Genomic DNA, 22,748 nt, shown 5'->3' on the forward strand with positions numbered 1-22,748 from the left:
AGTCAGTTAACTTTTATAATAGCAAACATGCAAGCACCAAAATAGTCTCAGCACTGAGGGGGTTACTGCCCCCGCCCCGTAATGGGGAATCTCCAGCACCTACCTCCACCTGCAGAGCTGCACACTAGATAATATATGGTAGGGGCTGAATCCAAGTGGGTAAAGGACCTTTGGTGATGTCATGCCCATGTGACCATGTAAGGAGATGATGTCACAGGAAGGGGCGGGGCCTCCTCCTCTACTAGTGCAGACCTGATCTCAGGAAGCCACATTCTGCTGCTGAGGCTGTGGAGAGATTACACTGAGGAGCCGAGGGGTTTTGGGGGCACAGATAAATGGATTTTTCTGCATGGGGGCTGCATGTTGGGGGGCTGCACAGGGAACAGGGGGATTTTGTTTGTTTGCAGTTGTGAAGTCAGTTATCCAAACCACAGACTCCGACTCAGACTCTTCAATTTCCCTGACTTCCGACTCCAACTATGACTCCGACTCCACAGCACTAGTTACTACTGAGCATGTACATAAAGTGCCGCCCAGATTCATCTCAACTAACAGCCGAGATCCTTAGATCAGGAATAGAACAGACATTTATAGGACATTTCATAACTTTCCCAAATTATTATGAAAACATTTACAGCACATCCAGCATTGTACTACTGTACCCAATTAGGAGTCGGTCCATATTATATCGACACCAACTCCGAATCCACAGCCTTGGTGGGGCTGCATTGGGAAGGGAGGGGTGCTGTTACTTGCTTGGGGCTGCAAGCTGGGGGTTTGTGTGGGGAAGGAATGGGTGATGTTTCTTGTGTAGCTGCATACTTGGCATCTGTGTGGGGAAGGAGGGGGTGTTGCTTGTGACTGCTTTCTAGGGATCTGCGTGGGGAAGGAAGGGGTCCTGTTATTTGTTTGTGGCTGCATGCTGGGAGTCTGCGTGTGGAAGGAGAGGGTGCTATTACTTGCTTGTGACTGCATGCTGGGGGTCTACATGGGAAATGATGGGGTCCTGCTACTTGCAGGTAGCTGCGTGCCGGCAGTCTGTGTGGGGAAGGAGGGAGTCCTGTTAATTGCGTGTGGCTGCATACTTGGCATCTGAGTATGGAAGGAGGGGTGCTGTTACTTGCGTGAGCTGTGAGGAAGAAGGGGATCCTGTTACTTGCATGGCCTGAGTGCTGGGTTCTGCGTGGGGTAGGAGGGGGTCCTGTTTCTTGGATCTAGCTGCATGCTGGGGATCTGTATGGGGATGGAGAAGGTGCTGTTACTTGCGTGTGGGTCTGTGTGAGGAAAGAGGGGTTGCTGTTACTTGCATGGGGCTGCAAGCTGGGGGACTGCATAGTGAAGGAGGGGATGATGTTACTCGCATGTGTCTGCTTTTTTTGGGGCTGATTTGGGGAACAGGGTGGCGCTGCGCAAGATAATGTGTGATGTAATTTGTGTTGGGCGGCATGTGGGGGTGTGCAGGGAAGTGTAGTGTTACTTGTGTGGGCCTGCTTGCAGTGGGTGGGGGCTGAACAGGCAAGGGGATGATGTTGGGGGATCTGAAGGGAGGGATTGATATTATTTACATGAGACTCTGTCTGAAGGGGCTTGACAGTGAGGACTGAGTCCTGTTTTGTAGATAAAACTTTTTCTCATTAATACTATTGGGCGACACAGGACTTTGGGTTTATGCCCGGCCACCAGGAGGCTCCAAAAAAAAAAAATGTTACATAGGTTGAAAAAAGACCTAGGTCCATCAAGTTCAACCTTTCTCCGCCAATTGTACATTTTGTCACTAATTTAACTATAACCCGCAATGTTATGTGTATCAAAGAAATTATCCAGCCCTTTTTTAAAAGGTGTTATGGTATCTGCCATTACTACTTCTTGTGGTCGGCATTCCACAGTCTGGCTGCTCTAACTGTAAAGAACCCTTCCCTATTTAGCTGCCAGGAATTGCCTTATATCCTCCTATAATGAGTGCCCACTGGTCCTTAATATGGTCTTTGGAAGGAATAAGTTATGCGCCAGTACTCTGTTCTGGCCATACATATATTTATACATGTAAATGAGATCTGAGGCATCTTTTTTCTAAGTTAAACAAACACAACTTTTCCAACCTCTCATATGAAAGGCCTTCCATCTCTTATAATAATCTAGTTGCCCGCCTTTAAACTGACTAACTTCTGAATATCCTTTTTAAAATGTGGTACAAAGTCCACAAGAAATCATGGACAAATTCCATATTGTACATCCTAAAATATTGTTTGCTTTTGCGGCTGCTGCTTGACATTGAGTACTGCTACTCAGTTTACTTGTAACCAGAATCCCCAAGTCTTTCTCCTGTTCTGTAGTCCTGAGTATACTCTCAATTTATGTATATGCAGCAATAGGATTACTCCGTCCTAGTTGCATTACTCTACATTTATCTACATTAAACCTCATTTGCCAAGTGGTTGCCTATTCATGCAGATCGTTTTGCAATATTGTAGTGTCAAGTTCAGATTTTAGGATCCTACATAGTTTGGTGTTGTCAGCAAAGACTGACACTTTACTCTCACTAGCTTCCACTAGGTCAGTAATAAAGACGATAAAAATATAATAGGTCCTAGCACAGATCCCTGTGGTCCCCACTGCTGACTATATCCTACTTAGAGAATGTACCATTTATGACGAATCTTTGTTTCCTGTCATTTAGCCAATTTCTTACCCATCTGCATATAGTTTCCACCAGCCCTCTGTAGCTTCAGTATAAGACTGTTATGTGATATAGCATGAAATGAAGGAATATAAATCAGCTCACCAGTGATGCATAAACCAAACCTTGGTAGCACGGACCCGCTGTGTCCAGGCGTATAAAGTCCAAAAAAAGAAGAGAATGTCCAGCTTCACCGAATCCGTAAAAAAGAGTTTTCTTTATTCACAATCTTTAAACATAGAGGATACAGACTTCAGCACGAACCATATGGGTACGAGACGGTAGATACCTGGATCTACCTTCTTACCTTTCTTAAATATCGGTACCACATCAGCCAGCCTCCAATCCTGTTGAATCACTCCTGTTACAAGAAAGTCTAAGAATATGAGATACATCAGTCTGTCAATTACTGAGCTCAATTTTCAAAAACTTCGACAAGCTTCCAGGGTCACGGAGCGGCGTTGGAAGAAAATACGCCTCCCAAACGACTTCACTGCTTTCAAACAAGCTACACTTGCCTTCAAATTAGCCCTCACCTCTGCTAAACAGACCTATTTCACAAACCTTGTATTTTCATTATCCTACAACCCAAAACAACTGTTCAGAACATTTAACTCTCTCCTCCGCCCACCACTGCCACCTCCAACTCTCCTCATGTCTTCTGAGGACTTTGCCACCTACTTTAAAAACAAGATCGACCAAACAAGGCAAATGTTTACTGTTCCACCACCCCAACCACTCCATATACCAGTCCTCTGCCCTTCCCTAATAACCTTCATCTCCAACATCACTGAAGGAGAACTTACCTTCTTTCCAAATCACACCTCACCACCTGTACACTTGACCCCATCCCTTCCCACCTGCTCTCCAACCTCACTAACATGCTCATTCCAGCCCTAACCCATCTCTTCAACCTATCGCTATGTCCATGCTCAACTTTCCTCCCACCTCTCATCTAACTCTCTCCTTGACAACCTCCAATCTGGCTTCTTCCCCCACCACTCCACCAAAACTGCCCTGACCAAAATTACTAATGACTTACAGCCAAAGCTAACAGACAGTTCTCCATCCTTCTTCTTCTCGACCTGTCCTCTGCTTTCGACACAGTCAACCACTGCCTACTGCTACAGATTCTTTCTTCCCTTGGCATCAAAGACCTTGACCTGTCCTGGATTGCCTAATACCTTTCCGACCGCACATTTAGCGTTTCCCACTCCCACACGACATCCTCATCCCTCCCTCTCTCTGTTGGAGTCCCTCAAGGCTCTGTCCTAGGGCTCCTACTTTTTTTCATCTATACCTTTGGCCTAGGACAACTCAAAGTCCCATGGCTTCCAGTACCACCTGTATGTGGACGACACTCAAGATATCCCTCTCTGGCCCAAATGTCACCTCTCTGCTGTCCAGAATCCCGGAGTGTCTATCAGCCATATCCTTCTTCTTCACCTCTAGCTTCCTAAAACTCAACGTAGACAAAACCGAACTAATCATCTTTCCCCCATCTTGCGTATCCCCCCTACCTGATCTATCTATTATGGTAAACTGCATCACGCTCTCTCCCGCACCTGAAATCCGCTGCCTCGGGGTAACTCTTGACTCTGCCTTGTCCTCCAAACCGCACGTTCATAATCTTGCCACCTCCTGTCGCCTCCAAGTCAAAAATATTGCCAGAATCCACCCATTCCTCAGCCCACAATCTACTAAAACTCTTGTGCATGCCCTCATCATCTCCCACCTCGATTACTGCAACACCCTCCTCTGTGGCCTCCCCACTAACTCTTTTGCACCACTCCAGTCTGTCCTCAACTCTGCTGCCCAGCTAATCCACCTCTCTCCTCCCCTGTTTCTCCCCTCTGCAAATCCCTCCACTGGCTCTCAATTCCTCAACTAATCCAGTTCAAACTACTAACACTGCCTAGGCCAAAGCCAAAGCCATCCACAACCTGTCCCATCCCAAATCTCTGAACTAATCTCCCAAAATCTTCCCTCATGTAATCTTCGATCCTTCCAAGACCTCCTAAAACCCTACAGCCTGCAATAACCATTCCGCTGCCTCACCACCACCCGAGCTGCAGCCTCACCACGAGAGCTGCAGCACCCCTGACCTTCTGTCTCTTCCCCATTATCCCATAGAATATAATTCCGCAAGGACACGGTCCTCTCCCCTCTGTACCAGTCTGTCATTGTAAAATTGTTTACTGTAAACGATATCTATAACTCTGTACGTAACTCCTTTCTCATGTACAGCACCATGAAATCAACGGTGTGTGAGGCAGTGACCCCTGTTAAGCTAGGGGGCGCTGTATGTGCTCTGCAGAATGTGCATGGAAGCGTAGTAAGGCCATGAGGGCGTACTAAAGACACAGGTGTGGCTGTAATTAGAATAGTGAAGCAGTGGCTGATTAAAAAGCCCTGTAGTAGTGGGGGAGGTGTGTCAGTGTGTTCCTGGAAGCAGACAGGGCAGTTGTCTGCAGAGCTCTCTCTGTGTGGAGCAGCACAGAGGCTAAAGGAACCAGAGAGACTGACATCCTGCGTCTTGGGCTCTCTTATGTGTACCCGGCTGCACTCCAGAGGATAAAGAGTGCAGTGCGCTGAGTGAGTACAGAGACTTGCTACCGGCGTGCGGTCACCCAGGGAAACAGGACAGAGGGAAGTTCGTCCTGTGTATTGACAGTGTCATATAGCCATGCATTATTAATGGACTGTATGAAGAAGCCGTATAATATATTGACTGTGTGAAGGAACACAATAAAAGAACGTTTTGTTTGAACTTGCTTGGGTCACTGCCGTTTCACTGTGTATGGTCATACCGCACAGGTGCTATATAAATAATAATATTTCTCTCAGTATCTGTGGATGAATGCTTCTGGCCTGGGGGATTTGTCAATGTTTAATTTGCTCAGATGCAACCATGCTTCTTTTTGTTTTTAACTAGTTATATTAGGTGGTGAACTTTGATTTGGGCCTTGTTGAAAGATCACTGAAACAAACCAGTCATTGGAGAACATGAATGAAAAGTGCCTGTTTAATATCTTAGCCTTTTCTTTGTCCTCTATAATTATCTTATTATCATCTTTTAAGGGGCTGATACCACCTGTTTTTTTCTTTTTGGCGTTGGTGTATTTATACATTTTTTTGGCATTCATGTTAATGTAGCTGGTTATCTGTTTCTCTGTAGATAACTATGCAGCTTGATTTTTTTTTTTTTTACGTTTCTTATTTAGATCTTTATACTCCTGAAATGTTATTACTGTTTTCTCAGCCTTCAGGATTTCGAATGCACTTTGTTTTTGTCTTATTAAATGTTGTACTGTCTTATGTATCCATAATGGTTTCTTTTTATTCCTTGATATTTTGTTACCAGAGAGTATAAGTTTTCTACAGGATTCTAGTAGTATTTCCTTAAACATGCCCATTTATGTTTGATATCCTTAGTTACCATGATATGGTCTCATGCTACTCGATTTAGTTCTTTCCTTAATTTGTTGAAATCAGCTTTCAGTTCCAGATTTTTGCATTTTCCCTTTTGAGTGTTTGATTAAAAATGTTATTGAAACTCACCAAATGCTCCCTGACCTGTAGATCTGAATTGTATCTACTGTAGTCTATTTGACAGGACCACATCTTGAGGATTACCTCCCCTGGTTGGCTTATCTACCAGATGACAGAGGTAATTATCCTAACCCTATTATTATATGCTGCCAATTTAATGCCCCCATATAACGGGATATATCCACTACTCAAGACACTTTGCCGCTCAATTTTAACCCCATGTCCATAGGAGTCAGGCACGAATTGTATAGAGTATCCTAGAATGGGAAGCCCCTATCTTGACTGGTGTGGTACAGAGCCATGAGGTGACCACCCGTGGGACAACAAATAGAGAGCCTGACGGCCCGAGAGCTGCACCTAGAAATACAGGATATTGGAGGCGAGTGGCATAATATGAAGGGGACTCCCGTTGACGTTGTCACATCTGCCCCCATGGCCTGGTATGAAGAAAGGTCAGAGCCGGAAGGCTCCTGTCATCAATCAGAACATGTGGTAGAATGCTGGACCTGCGGAGGAAGGGGACACATATCACGAGACTGTCCAAATCGGGAACGAAGGCAAAGGGGGCATCTGTTAAACTAACCCACCCAACGATCGAGAAGCACATCCTAGGGTTCCGAACACCAGAAAGAAGGGACAAATGCTCCAAAGATATTGTTTCTGAAAGATTACCTGGACTGAGTTTAACCCCTTTCCGACATCGGTGTACTATTACACCCGATGTCTGGCAGTGAGCCCACATCTTTCCCAGGACATGTCAGCTGTTTTGAACAGCTGACATGTGCCAAAACAGTCGCGGGTAAAATCGTGATACACCCGTGGCTATTAACCCATTAAATGCCGCTGTCAAACTCTGACAGCGGCATTTAACAAGCGCTTCCGGCAATTAAACCGGAAATCTGCCCACCGGTAACCCCCGTCTCGTGATCGCGGGTCACTGGTGGGTTGGCATGACAACCAGAGGTCTCCCGGAGACCTCTTTGGTTGTCACTGCTGGCTTGCTGTAAGCGCCGCCCAGTGGTCAATGCTTATAGCAAGGGAGTAATTCAGCTGCATATAGGCAATCTGGTCATCTACTATATGTAGCTGATCGGGTTATGGCAGCTTCTAGTCTCCCACAGAAACTACTAAAGCATGCCAAAAGTAAAAAAAAAATGTTTTTCAAAATATAAAAAATATATAAAAGTTCAAAATCACCCCCCTTTCGCCCCATTCAAAATAAAATAATTAAAAAAAATCAAGCATACACATATTTGATATCGCCATGTTCAGAATCACCCGATCTATCAATAAAAAAAGGATTAACCTGGTCGCTAAACAGCGTAGCGAGGAAAAAAAGTAAAAATGCCAGAATTATGTTTTTTTAGTAGCGACAATGCAATAAAATGCAATAACGGACTATTAAAAGATTGTATCTGCACCAAAATGGTATCATTAAAAACATCAGCTTGGCACGCAAAAAATAAGCCATCACCCAATCCAAAATCAAATGGAGATGCTATGGGTATGGGAAAATGGCGCTTTTTTTTTTTTAACAAAATTTGGATTTTTTTTCATTACTTATATATAAAAGAACCTAGGCATGTTTGGTGTCAATGAACTCGTAATGACATGGATAATCATAATGACATGGATAATCATAATGGCACATCAGTTTTAGCATTTAGTGAACCTAGTAAAAAAAACCAAAAGTGTGGGATTGCACTTTTTTTGCAATTTCACCGCACTTGGATTTTTTCCCTTTTTCTAGTATGCGACATGGTAAAACCAATGGCGCCGTTCAAAAGTACAACTCGTCCCGCAAAAAACAAGCCCTCACATGGCCATTTTGACCAAAAAATAAAAAAGTTATGGCTCTGGCAGCAAAAAATGGAAATGCAAAACCAAAAATACCTCTGGTCGTTAAGGGGTTAATGGACAACGTATGCGCTGTTTTATGGACACGGGGTCCCAGGTGACCACTATGTCTGAAGAGTAATTTCAGAGCCATTTTCACAAAAGTCACCTGCTCCAAGATAGAGCCAACCATTCGATTACTGGCAGACAACCAATTGCCCGTTCCAGTGGCCAGAATAGTGTGGATGTCTGTACGGGTGTGCAGAAAAGAGGTGGGCAGCAAAGGGACAGTGTTGGTAAAGGGCTTCAGAGGAGGGGAATCCATTGTAACTCTAGATGTGAATGTGTTGAAGCAATAGGGCAGTTCTTGGCTGATGGCCCAGACAGAAACAGTTGGACCAGCACCACTCATGACCAAGCCAGTAATAGAGTACTCCAGCAGCTTGTGTGCTCAGTCAAACTGAGAAGTTACCTGCTGCCTCCCAGCACCTCGGCAAAGTGCTGATACCACCAGAAGCTACAGTGACTTTACCTGAGGGACAAACAAAACTGACCATGCCGATACTGGCTCATGTGTTATTAGAAGAAGTGCATGTCCAAATTGAACCTATAGAGGAGGAGAAAGTGATCTCTGTACTATTGGTTGCTCACACCCTGGCCACCGTTCGGCAAGGATATGTACCCATGTACTGCATAAACTTGGGCATTGGAAGCCTACAGTTGACGTCCTCGGAAAAGTAGTTCGAGTTTACGTGATGCCAGAAAATCTCACCAGGGCCGATGCTATAGAATTAATGCTAAATTTTGAGGCGACCCTGATATACCTTGATGACATCATCATCTACTAGCCCACTCGTCACGGGTGTATCATATCCTGATATGACTCCTGAAGGATCTGGGATTAGAAGGTCACAATGTTTATTAAATCGCAGTTCCTCTTTAGGGTATATGTCCACGATCAGGTTTGCTTCAGGCTTTGGTCAGGATTTTATGCAAGTAAAATCCTGACCAAAACTGCACCTGAGGTCACTGGAAGGTCACCTGCGGTGTGCCTGCGTGTTTTGCTCATTGTAGCAACATGCTGCGTTTTGAAAAAACGCACCGCGCATGCGTTTTCGCGGCAAAAACGCATGCGTTTTTTAACGCATAGTGGAGTCGGGATTTCATGAAATCCCCTCCACTATGCTGTAACATCTGGACGCTGCGTTTTTGATGCTGCGGAAAAACGCAGCGTCAAAAACGCAGCGTTTCCTGAACGTGGACACATACCCTTAGGATCCGTTGGTCGTTTACCTTGAATTGGAGTGGATTTACTTTCATTCACTGCTGAAATGGTTAAAGGGAACCTGTCACCTGAATTTGGCAGGCCCTTTTTTCGGTCAGATGGGCGGTGTTTTCGGGCTGGCCGCACTCTGGCCGCAATATTGTCTTGAAGTTGATTCGCTTTCCTCCGTAGAACACGCCTGCGCAAGGCAATCTTGCCTTGCGCACACGCAGTATGCTTTGCCCAACTGCGGGCAAAGCCGAAAAGCACTAGGGCGCACTATGTCCCGGAAGTATTTCGCTGTGTTCCTATGGCTTAACGCTTACCCCGCTTGCAAAACTCTCTGTTCACGGGTCGTGGAAGCCTATCCGTCCGTGTAGATGGATGGTGTGCTTCAGTAGTGTTCAAAATAATAGCAGTGTGTTTGAAAACATGAGTTAATCACAAAATATTTATACTAGTTTTTATTTCCATGCATTGGGAATATTGCATACTGTTTTCTAATTCCAAATATGAAGAGAAATGTATATAATTTTTAACTACTTTACAGAAAATAACAAAAGTTAACATTGGGCTGTTCTACAAAATTGCCTTGTGCAGGCATGTACTACGGAGGACAGAGAATGAACTTTAATCCAATATTGCAGCCAGCGGGTAACGAAAGGGTGAATCAAACACCCGAAAACCCCGCCCATATGACTGAAAATTGTTCCCTCCAAATTCAGGTGACAGAGTCCCTTTAAATAAGGGCCACCTGATTCACACTTGTTTCTTCACAGAATGATTGACCTCACTAATTTAACTCCTCACTGCTATTATTTTGAACACACCCCTTTCAATTAATAATTCTACTACACAGACTAAAAAAACATGCTGTCACGGTTCACACCGTGCTGCCAACAATGTTGAGGATCCCATCAATATGTCAGGGATCCCGGCGAGGATATCTTTATCATCCCCACTACTCACACCAATTTGTCACAGAATGGGGTTGTTTGGATGCCCCTGGTTCCTTCTGAAGGGGATTTATCAATATCCCACTTCCCAGTTCCTTTTTGGGACTTGCAGCTCTCTGGCGCCCCCCTTACCTTTTGGGTCAGATTAGGTACTGCACCTAGGGTAATTAGTCACCAGAAAGGCTGCCTGCTACGTACTGGCTATTGGGCACGCTGCAGTGAGGGCAATATAACTACTCCTACACAGGCGGGAACAATAATTATCAACGCCGCCATCTCTGCAAAGATTCCCAATCGCACAGAACAAAGTATGCTGCCACCAGCTCCGATTCTCCCAAAGGTTAACGGGTCCAGGGCGAACCCAAATCAGTAGCGTAATTCACTTCACAGGAAGCAACAGTTCGTTCATAGAGCAGGAAGAGACAACTAGTAAATTATATATTTTCCTCCATAAAAAGTTAGCCACTGTTTACAAAGTATAAAAGATATTATAAAGACGACGAAATCATATGTACATTGCAATTACAAATAAAATAAGGATTAAAATAGAATAGAACGCTTATAGGTCATTATATCCTGGCATCATCATGGCAGCCTTGTGCTCAGGAGTTACATCAAGGTGCATCATCAAGACAGCTTGCAGGGCTGCGGTTAGCTCGCTTCCTTGACCAAGACTAAAGCACAACTCAGACGGCGTAAAGATACAGGTCCTTCTCAAAAAATTATCATATAGTGTTAAATTTCATTATTTACCATAATGTAATGATTACAATTAAACTTTCATATATTATAGATTCATTATCCACCAACTGAAATTTGTCAGGTCTTTTATTGTTTTAATACTGATGATTTTGGCATACAACTCCTGAAAACCAAAAAAACCTGTCTCAATAAATTAGCATATTTCACCCGTCCAATCAAATAAAAGTGTTTTTTAATAACAAACAAAAAAACCATCAAATAATAATGTTCAGTTAGGCACTCAATACTTGGTCGGGAATCCTTTGGCAGAAATGACTGCTTCAATGCGGCGTGGCATGGAGGCAATCAGCCTGTGACACTGCTGAGATGTTATGGAGGCCCAGGATGCTTCAATAGCGGCCTTAAGCTCATCCAGAGTGTTGGGTCTTGCGTCTCTCAACTTTCTCTTCACAATATCCCACAGATTCTCTATGGGGTTCAGGTCAGGAGAGTTGGCAGGCCAATTGAGCACAGTAATACCATGGTCAGTAAACCATTTACCAGTGGTTTTGGCACTGTGAGCAGGTGCCAGGTCGTGCTGAAAAATGAAATCTTCATCTCCATAAAGCATTTCAGCCGATGGAAGCATGAAGTGCTCCAAAATCTCCTGATAGCTAGCTGCATTGACCCTGCCCTTGATGAAACACAGTGGACCAACACCAGCAGCTGACATGGCACCCCACACCATCACTGACTGTGGGTACTTGACACTGGACTTCAGGCATTTTGGCATTTCCTTCTCCCCAGTCTTCCTCCAGACTCTGGCACCTTGATTTCCGAATGACATGCAAAATTTGCTTTCATCAGAAAAAAGTACTTGGGACCACTTAGCAACAGTCCAGTGCTGCTTCTCTGTAGCCCAGGTCAGGCGCTTCTGCCGCTGTTTATGGTTCAAAAGTGGCTTTACCTGGGGAATGCGGCACTTGTAGCCCATTTCCTGCACACGCCTGTGCACGGTGGCTCTGGATGTTTCCACACCAGACTCAGTCCACTGCTTCCTCAGGTTCCCCAAGGTCTGGAATCGGTCCTTCTCCACAATCTTCCTCAGGGTCCGGTCACCTCTTCTCGTTGTACAGCGTTTTCTGCCACATTGTTTCCTTCCAACAGACTTACCGTTGAGGTGCCTTGATACAGCACTCTGGGAACAGCCTATTTGTTGAGAAATTTCTTTCTGGGTCTTACCCTCTTGCTTGAGGGTGTCAATGATGGCCTTCTTGACATCTGTCAGGTCGCTAGTCTTACCCATGATGGGGGTTTTGAGTAATGAACCAGGCAGGGAGTTTTTAAAAGCCTCAGGTATCTTTTGCATGTGTTTAGAGTTAATTAGTTGATTCAGAAGATTAGGGTAATAGGTCGTTTAGAGAACCTTTTCTTGATATGCTAATTTATTGAGACAGGTTTTTTGGGTTTTCAGGAGTTGTATGCCAAAATCATCAGTATTAAAACAATAAAAGACCTGACAAATTTCAGTTGGTGGATAATGAATCTATAATATATGAAAGTTTAATTGTAATCATTACATTATGGTAAATAATGAAATTTAACACTATATGCTAATTTTTTGAGAAGGACCTGTATGCCCTCTCGTCGAGACATCCCTAAGTGGGCTGAGAAATTATATGCACCCTTTCCTCTGAATTTACGTTCTTGAGTCCATCTAACAAAGGCACTCCTGAGTGAGAAGGGAGGGGGAACGAGTGGCTAGAGGGGATTGGTCGTCTGCATTTTAAAAGCCACACCCTGCTCCCACATTAGTATCTAGTTGCACTGTGTCTCTGCCATAGGGCTTTGTTTGTGGTATGTACGAGTGCAGAGGGGGAAGAGAGAAGGGGGGTCAAAGCTGCAGTGTGTGTCTGACATGGTACTTTCTAGAACTAATCTCACACTATGACATTTCGTGACACATGCAGATCATGCATGCAGAGTCTGTTGGTTTTCTTAGAATTGACCTTATTTTTCAGACTATAACACGCACCGGACCATAAAACACACCCCAAATTTTCAGAAGGAAAATAGGGGTAAAAAATGAATGAGTCAAATGGGGGTCTGACTTACAGTACTAATTCAACTTACCAAGGGGGATCTGCAGCTATAGTGGAGCAGGGTCACAGGGGGTGTTCGGTGGTCCAGCGATGATTTGACTCCCATCCCAGACTGGTGCTGCAGGTTCGGCAGTGATCGGGCTCTGATGACATTTTGTGAAAGCCCGGAGCCCCTGCACATCCAAATTGAGATGTCGGCACCGAGATCTTGTCTCTTGAGGCCACAGAATTGCAGCAATGGAAGTGCGGGGGCTCTCTTTCACAAAATCTCAGCGGTGCCCCCGCACCACCGAACACTGCTGCACCAGCCTGGGATGGGAGTGAGATTATCGCCCTGCAGCATCAGACGACAGCAGAATTGCCAGACTCCTGCTGCCTGCTGCCAAACTACTGGTAAGTACATTCCGACTATAAGACACACACCAATTTTCCCCAAAAAAATTTGGGGAAAAAAGTGGGTCTTTTAGTCCTATAAATACCAACTGGTAAATTGTTTAACATGTGGTAATATAATTTATACCAAAAACAGTGATTAATCTGGTTAGTCATATTGGACTGCTATTATTTTGAACACTACTGTATGAACCTTGGAAGACAAGAAAATGAAGTGGCCCGAGTTCATCTTCGAGTTGGTGTGGGTCTATAATTGAGTTCACGAGAGTACTGGTACAAGCCATATATGTTGATGTTTGGGCAAAATGGATTGGAGATTACCGAGCTAGAGCTTGATTCGGAAAAGCCCTGCCAGAGGAACAGTCCGCGTACTTGGGGCCGAAAGCACCGACACCAGACAGTGAGGCACCTGGTCAAACAGAAATTTTGGGAGGTGTTCAGGATGACCCCCGATGCAGGGTGAACAGCTCCAGCCAGGAGACCACGTGCTAGTGTGGGACAAGCATCCCAAGAATATGCTGGATCACCGTTGGCAAGCAGTGCCTTACTGAGTAGTGAGGAGGATTCACCCGGATAATCCAGGCTATGGGGTCCGGCCTGAGAACGACAAAAAAGCACCACCTCGGGTGTTGAACTAGTATATGCTCCGGACCTGTTCTTCTGAAACAGAGTGGACTACTGAAACAGAGTGGACTACTGAAATGAGGCCCTCAGAACGTGAGCCCTTGGAGATGAGAAGGGCTGGATCACTGTGCCTTTGGGACCGACAGAGTTGCCACTTATGACAGAGCTCCTGGATATAAAAGGTCTGCACGCCAAACTGCAGCGGGTTTTGGAGCAGAGAGAAAGGTAAAGGCATGCACAGGAAAAGCTGCATCCAGAATGACAGGCCGCAAATGGAAACCTGTGCCAGCAGGGTCCTGGCTGCTTGCAAATGCGTTCCGGAGCCTATAGTACGCCGTTCAAGAACCGAGGACCTGATTTACACCGGTCAAGGCCTGAATGTTAGACCTGTGCAGGTCAAGATACCGAACCCCATATTAGCTCCCACAGGGATGTGTGTATCGCCCCTGTCAGAGGAACACTAGTACAATCCTGGAGATACTTTTTCTGTCTAATTATAAAACTCAATATATGTCCTGCATTGCAGAACCTACTTGTGATTACCCTATTTATGCTGTTTAACTGCTTCACTACTGCAAGCTCCAACCATAGTGAAGAAAATAAATAGTTCATTGGTTGCTCCTGCCTCTTGTCTATCTGCACAATATATCCAGTTACTGCATTACATTTATATATCTATATACAGTAAGTGTCCGGCAGCCACTGGGATTTAGCACCTTAGGCCGGGGTCACACTAAGCGTATGGAAAATCGGTCCGAGTCTCCTGGCCAAGAGTCGCACAAGTGTTCTCTGTATGGTCATCCATGTGTAATGCGTTTGCAATGTGATGATGCGATTTTCTCGCACCTATGTATCCGTATGACATGCGTATGGCTTTACATTTCTCACTGATTTTCCCCATTTAATTTAATGGCTCAATTGGCTGAAATGAGGAAAAGGTGTGCGTATTTGTCGCAAGCTAGATGAATGGTCCATGTGGTGTCCAAGGTTTTCTCGCACCCATAGACTTGCAGTGGCGAGACAGGGACGATATACGCATACAATTGCAGCATGCTGTGAGTTTACACGCACATAAAATACGTCTGAGAAAAAAATACAGTGATGTGAGCTGCCCCATAGATTAACACTGGTCTGAGCGCTATGCGATGTTTTCTCTCATAGCGCTCTCTGTATTCTACTGTAGTGTGACCCCGGCCTTATATATAGAAAGGTCCTGGTCCCTCTGCCCACTAGGGGTCAGTCACAACCCCAGATATATGGCTGTGCACACAGGGCCTGTGATGAGGTCACAGGAGGGGGAGGAGTCAGGGGTCACATGATCAGGGGCCTCAGTGTATGCAGGACTCTGCTGTGCTGGTTGTCATGGTGCTGGATGAGGGGAAGTGTATGTGTGGGGTCAGGACAGGAGTGGTTTACAGGGTGGATGTAGCAGAGGTGTGTGTACAAGGTGTACGGAGCGGAGCCGGGTGTGTATGAGGTGTACGGAGCAGAGCTGCTCGTGCATGATGCGTCCGGAGTGGAGCCGTGTGTGTACAGAGCGGACCTGTGTGTGTACGGAGTGTACAGAGCGGAGCCGTGTGTGTACAGAGCGGACCTGTGTATGTACGGAGTGTACAGAGCGGAGCCGTGTGTGTACAGAGCGGACCTGTGTGTGTACGGAGTGTACAGAGCGGAGCCGTGTGTGTACAGAGCGGACCTGTGTGTGTACGGAGTGTACAGAGCGGAGCCGTGTGTGTACAGAGCGGAGCCGTGTGTATGGGGTGGAGCCATAAGTGCTCACTCTAGCGGCAGCAGATCTGGGTGCCCATCTTCTGAATATCTCCCTTCTACCTCTCACCACTCCCACTATTATCTTCCTCACTAGCACACGGCTGCTTTGGTTAAAGCCACATCCACAAAGTGAACAAAATGTACCGAGACTCACAAAAATGCTTTTATTTCTTCACATCATAGTAAAAATCATCCTGGCGGCATGTAACCGCTCGTTTCAGGCTCACGTGTACTTACTGCAAGTCACATCTTACAACTACTATAAACTATTGATACAAAATAATCCACCCCGTCACCCCACACATCCCCTTACAGTTCTCATTGGCAGTGGGATATCACGTGACAGACATCTGAAGATAAAAATATCACATAATGACATTAAAAGCAAAATCTGTACAAAGGATGAAATTCGCTAATGATATATTATACCTCTGATTTACACTTTATGGGTATCTTGTGTGTAAAAGGTCCAGAAAGACCAAGAAGTCATTTTCTCTTATCACCACCCCTGCTGTGTAATTTGAAATGATTGTCCTCATTCAGAAAACCTTTGTCCTCTTCTGCAGTGCAATACTCCCCATCCCCAGGTCCATCGTTAAGTATTTGGCGCTGCTCCTGTTGTCCAGTATTGACTGCAACCCTGACGCAGCCTCACCAAAAAAACAATGTGCTCAGCGGGGCCCGTAGACAGTAGCGTGTCGCTAATAGTGGCACTCCATGCGGCCACTATAGGGCCTGTGAGAAGCGGGGGGCTTGGTGCCAGCGGTACCCCCTCCCCACATTCAACTCTGTTAGCATTATAAATGCCGATACAGTTGAAAGCAATGATGGAGGAGAGGGCGTCAGATGACGCGCCCTCCCCCATCATTGCCCTCTGTATCTGACGCAGTAGGTGCGCGATGACATCACTTCATCGCGCACCACACTGTGCAGGGCGGTGGAGACACCAGAGCAGCGGGGGAACGAGGAGGAGAGGTATCATATTTTTTTTCTATATCAATGAGTATGTGGTGGCTATAATATTTCAGGATTGCGGGGCTGCATTATACTCTATGGGAGGCAGCACTATAGTCTATGGGTGGGCTGCATCATACCAGTGGCGGATTATAATGAGGTCAATCTGGGCGGTAGCCCAGGGCCCAGTGGTGTGGGAGGGCCTTGGGCAACCGCTCAGATTGACCTCTGCCGCCATCAGGGCATTACCTCCCTGACTGGCGTATGGGCCTGGTGGGGGGAGGGGGCCCGCATCAGGCCCCGTCTCATCTGCTCACCGGGCCCCCCTACAGGCGCTGCGGCAGTAAGGCTATTGACGTGCAGGTGCAGGCCCGCACGTCAATAGTTAACAGCTGCCAGCCTCCGATTGGCGCAGCGCGCACGTCGCCGGCGTCTGACGTCATTGTCAGCCGCCGGCGAGTGCGCGCTTCACCTGAGTGGAGGGAGGAAGCTTCGCCCGCCGGCCGCTGTAGGAGCGCGGCCAGGTAAGAACTCGTGTTTTTTTTTTGTTTGTTTGTTTTTTTTGAGAGCGGCGATCCCGGGGCAGAATGCTGGAGACACTGGGGGCAGAAATGCTGGACAAGCTGGGGGCAATATGCTGGAGACACTGGGGGCAGGATGCTGGAGACACTGGGGCAGAATGCTGGAGACACTGGGGCAATATGCTGGAGACACTGGGGGCAGGATGCTGGACACACTGGGGCAGAATGCTGGAGACACTGGGGGCAATATGCTGGACACACTGGGGGCAATATGCTGGACACACTGGGGGCAGGATGCTGGACACACTGGGGGCAGGATGCTGGACACTGGGGGCAGAGATGCTGGACACTGGGGGCAGAGATGCTGGACACTGGGGGCAGAGATGCTGGACACTGGGGGCAGAGATGCTGGACACTGGGGGCAGAGATGCCGGACACTGGCTGCAGAGATGCTGGACACACTGGGAGCAGGACTAGAGACAGATGTGGCAGGATTGGAGACGAGGGCAGAATGTAGATACGGGGCATGATTGGAGACACGGGGCAGAATGAAAGACATGGGGCAGGATTGGAGACAGATCGTGCAGGATCATGGGGCAGGATGGATACGATGGAGACTGATGGGGAGATCATATGGGGCAGGATGGGGAGATCATATGGGGCAGAATGGATACTCATGAGGGCAGGATGGGAGAACATATGGCTGGAGCCAGGAATGAGATACACGGGGCCAGGATGGGGGATATTATTACCATAGGGGCTAATTAAGGGATATTATTACTGCAGTGATGTATTTATTTTATTTTTTGAGGACACTGTTTTAAATGAGGGGGGCAGTCCTGTTACTGTGTAGAGTGACACTATGTCGCCTCTTTTTCTTCATGTGGTGTAATGTAGAAGTTGGGAAAAATTAAGTAATGTGTTCTGCAAGCGGAGCTCGAGAACTGTGTTATTTATGGCAGAGACAAGTCCTGGCTGGATGAAGTGATGGCGGTCTGTGCTGGATGAAAGATGACGGACTTCACCTAGAGACGTCACTGGTGAGTCAGTGCTACCTATACACTGTATACTATATACTGAACTGAAGGGTAAATTGACTAGATCAATGGATGTTTGACAGGTTATAGTTTCACACAGCAACTATTTTTCTGGAATAATCTGGTTCAGGTATATGATGACCCCGTCGCATGACTGGGGGGCCCACAGTGTGTCTGAACAGCCCGGGGCCCTGGCTACCCTTAATCCACCCCTGCATCATACTATAGGGTGGTTGCATTATACCCTGAGAGGTCAGCATTATATTCTACGGCAGTGCATTGTACTACATGGAGGACTATGGGGAGTATATTATACTATATGGAAGACTATGGGGTGTGCATTATACAATATGGAGGACTGTAGTGCACATTATATAATATCGAGGACTATGGGGTGTATTATACTAAACAAGCAAAATGCTGCATATTCATCGAGTGATTGGATTGTTTATGCGGGAACAGAAATCATTGTTCTCAGCAGCACATCGCCAGTGTAAACTGTAGATGTCCTGCTGATAACATGATACTGTATGGGGACAGATTGATCTAATTGTGATTGTTCTGTTCCCATCATTCTTTCTCAGTTGGTGTAAAGAGGCCGGGAAACAAGCGTCGAACAACTTCAGTATTGTCGATCACACTCGTTTAGCGGCCTGAACTCAGCGCATGTAAATTCAACCGACATGTTTCTGTGTGATGGTGCAGAAAACTGGCCCTGAACATCAGATTCAATATGCTAATGACAATCGGTGCCAGCTCTGCTGCAGCCGAGAGTCAGTGCTCAGGGGCATCCGCGGGAATCACACTGCACTCGGGTGTCATCCGAGTGCAGTCCAATGTTTCACATGCACCCATAGACTTGTATTGGTGCGTGCGACACAATTCTCCCTGATAATTGCAGTATGAGAAAATAATCGCAGATGTGCACTGCCCCATAGAATAACCTTAGACCGAGTGCAATCTGATTTTTTATCGGATTGCATTAGGCCAATTTATTCGCATGTGTGAGCGAGACCTATGGTGGCCGTTCTGTTTACACAGGCAAAGCCGATATGGTCAAGATGTTCTGGAAAGTGTATTGATTTGAATATTTATATATTTTTTTATACATATTTTCTTTATCTGTTTAGTCCTCTCAGGTGACTCAAACCTGCAAATGATCGATTATTGTATATACTGCAGTATATAGTAAAAATCACAATCTCCTATGAAAAGGAGCACTGTACTGGCAGACATGGGGGCTTTCAGCAGACCCCCAGCTGTCATAGCAACCCATCAGCACCCTGTAATCGAGTACTGGAAAATTGAGAAGGGATTTAGGGGCATGGAATGGCGTACTGTATGGTTTGTGTGCATTAAATGCTGGTGCTAGAGATTGACAGCAGCATTTAAGTAGTGATCAGCAGCAGGCGAAGATCAGATCAGCAGCAGGCGAAGTGAAGACAGATACAGATATTGGCTGTATAGCACAGCTGATGTTGTCTGGTAATGATTAATGATGAGCGAATATACACATTACTCGAGATTGCCGGAGCATGCTCGGGTGTCCTTCAAGTATTTTTTAGTGCTCGGAAATTTAGTTTTTATCACCACAGCTGAATGATTTACATCAGTTAGCCAGCATAAGTACATGTGGGGGTTGCCTGGTTACTAGGCAACCCCCACATGTACTTATGCTGGCTAACAGATGTAAATCATTCAGCTGCGGCGAAGAAAACTAAATCTCCGAGCACTAAAAAATACTCGGGAGGACCCCCGAGCATGCTCCGGAAAGTAGCGTGTACAGTATATTCGCTCATCACTAGTAATGATACAAGCTCGGCTCCTGAGCTTGCATCAAAGTAAGGGACCCGACAATGTTTCATCAATAATTTTCTTGTATGCCATAAAAATGAAATTGCAAAGCTTCTCCTATCCATTAAATTTCACCAGCGAGATAATGAGAGGAACTAGGAGCCTACAATCTCAGGATGACCAAATGTCTTCATGGTGGGCTCGCTCATTAATTGTTAATAGCAGATGAAGAGAAATGCCACCAAGGCCTCCTTCACACATCCGTGTTTCCGGTACGTGTGGTGTCACTTTTCACACATACCGGAGACTCATACACATGAACACCCATTATAATCTAACTAGCTATTGAACCCGTTCTACGCCCGGGTGGCGAGCATTTATATTGGAATATGGTCTCCATCCTGGTATGTGCTGCTCCCATCCTGTCATGTGCTGCTCCATCCTGCGCCCCCATCCTGTCATGTGCTGCTCCACCGGGTCATGTGCTGCTCCATCCTGCGCCCCCATCCTGTCATGTGCTGCTCCACCGTGTCATGTGCTGCTCCATCCTGCATCCCCATCCTGTCATGTGCTGCTCCACCGTGTCATGTGCTGCTCCATCCTGCGCCCCCATCCTGTCATGTGCTGCTCCACCGTGTCATGTGCTGCTCCATCCTGCGCCCCCATCCTGTCATGTGCCACTCCACCGTGTCATGTGCTGCCCATCCTCATCCCCATCCTGTCATGTGCTCCCATCCTGCGCCCCCATCCTATCACGTGCTGCTCCATCCTGCGCCCCCATCAGTGCGGGCGGCTGTGCTGAGTGCGGGCGGCTGTGCTGAGTGCGGGTGGCTGTGCTGAGTGCGGGCGGCTGTATGTGGCTGTGCTGAGTGCGGGCGGCTGTATGTGACGTGGCTGTGCTGGGTGCGGGCGGCTGTGCTGGGTGCGGTGGCTGTGCTGGGTGCAGCGGCTGTGCTGGGTGCAGCGGCTGTGTGTGGCTGTAGGCGGCTGTGCTGGGTGCGGCGGCTGTGCGTTGCTGTGGGCGGCTGTGCTGGGTGCGGCGGCTGTGCTGGGTGCGGCGGCTGTCCGTGGCTGTAGGCGGCTGTGCGTGGCTGTGGGCGGCTGTGCTGGGTGCGGAGGCTGTGCGTGGCTGTGGCGGCTGTGCGTGGCTGTGCTGGGTGCGGCGGCTGTGCTGGGTGCGGCGGATGTGCTGGGTGCGGCGGATGTGCTGGGTGCGGCAGCTGTGGGTGGCTGAGCTGGGTGCAGCGGTTGTGCGTGGCTGTGGGCGGCTGTGCTGGGTGCGGCGGCTGTGCGTGGCTGTGCTGGGTGCGGCGGCTGTGCGTGGCTGTGGGCGGCTGTGCGTGGCTGTGGGCGGCTGTGCTGGGTGCGGCGGCTGTGCTGGGTGCGGCGGCTGTCCGTGGCTGTGGGCGGCTGTGCTGGGTGCGGCGGCTGTGCGTGGCTGTAGGCGGCTGTGCGTGGCTGTGGCGGCTGTGCATGGCTGTGCTGGGTGCGGCGGATGTGCTGGGTGCGGCGGCTGTGCTGGGTGCGGCGGCTGTGGGTGGCTGTGCTGGGTGCGGCGGCTGTGCGTGGCTGTGGGCGGCTGTGCTGGGTGCGGCGGCTGTGGTCGGCTGTGCTGGGTGCGGCGGCTGTGCGTTGCTATGGGTGGCTGTACGTGGCTGTGGGCGGCTGTGCTGGGTGCGGCGGCTGTGCGTGGCTGTGGTCGGCTGTGCTGGGTGCGGCTGTGCGTGGCTGTGGGCGGCTGTGCGTGGCTGTGGTCGGCTGTGCTGGGTGCGGCTGTGCGTGGCTGTGGGCGGCTGTGCGTGGCTGTGGGCGGCTGTGCTGGGTGCGGCGGCTGTGGTCGGCTGTGCTGGGTGCGGCGGCTGTGCGTTGCTATAGGTGGCTGTACGTGGCTGTGGGCGGCTGTGCTGGGTGCGGCGGCTGTGCGTGGCTGTGGTCGGCTGTGCTGGGTGCGGCTGTGCGTGGCTGTGGGCGGCTGTGCGTGGCTGTGGGCGGCTGTGCTGGGTGCGGCGGCTGTGGTCGGCTGTGCTGGGTGCGACGGCTGTGCGTGGCTGTGCTGGGTGCGGCGGCTGTGCGTGGCTGTGGGCGGCTGTGCGTGGCTGTGGTCGGCTGTGCTGGGTGCGGCGGCTGTGCGTGGCTATGGGTGGCTGTGCGTGGCTGTGGGCAGCTGTGCTGGGTGCGGCGGCTGTGTGTGGCTGTGGGCACCTGTGCATGGCTGTGGGCGCCTGTGCGTGGCTGTGGGCGGCTATGGTCGGCTGTGCTGGGTGCGGCGGCTGTGCGTTGCTGTGGGCGGCTGTGCGTGGCTGTGGGCGGCTGTGCTGGGTGCGGCGGCTGTGGTCGGCTGTGCTGGGTGCGGCGGCTGTGCGTTGCTATGGGTGGCTGTACGTGGCTGTGGGCGGCTGTGCTGGGTGCGGCGGCTGTGCGTGGCTGTGGTCGGCTGTGCTGGGTGCGGCTGTGCGTGGCTGTGGGCGGCTGTGCGTGGCTGTGGGCGGCTGTGCGTGGCTGTGGGCGGCTGTGCTGGGTGCGGCGGCTGTGTGTGGCTGTGGGCACCTGTGCATGGCTGTGGGCGCCTGTGCGTGGCTGTGGGCGG

General features: G+C 48.3%; 2 protein-coding genes across 2 annotated transcripts in view; one reads left to right on the plus strand and one right to left on the minus strand.

Moving 5' to 3' along the window:
- LOC143767367 (uncharacterized) overlaps positions 1-215 on the minus strand; it is a 69,452-nt gene extending 69,237 nt beyond the window's left edge. The window contains exon 1 of the mRNA XM_077255652.1: positions 104-215. Coding sequence (XP_077111767.1) covers positions 104-189 — 86 coding nt within the window. The 5' untranslated portion in view covers positions 190-215. The remainder of the gene's footprint in view (positions 1-103) is intronic.
- LOC143767341 (uncharacterized) overlaps positions 1-22,748 on the plus strand; it is an 855,449-nt gene that overhangs the window by 157,794 nt on the left and 674,907 nt on the right. The window lies entirely within an intron of this gene.

This window comes from Ranitomeya variabilis, chromosome 4, assembly GCF_051348905.1.
Source record: "Ranitomeya variabilis isolate aRanVar5 chromosome 4, aRanVar5.hap1, whole genome shotgun sequence".
Taxonomy (NCBI): Eukaryota; Metazoa; Chordata; class Amphibia; order Anura; family Dendrobatidae; genus Ranitomeya; species Ranitomeya variabilis.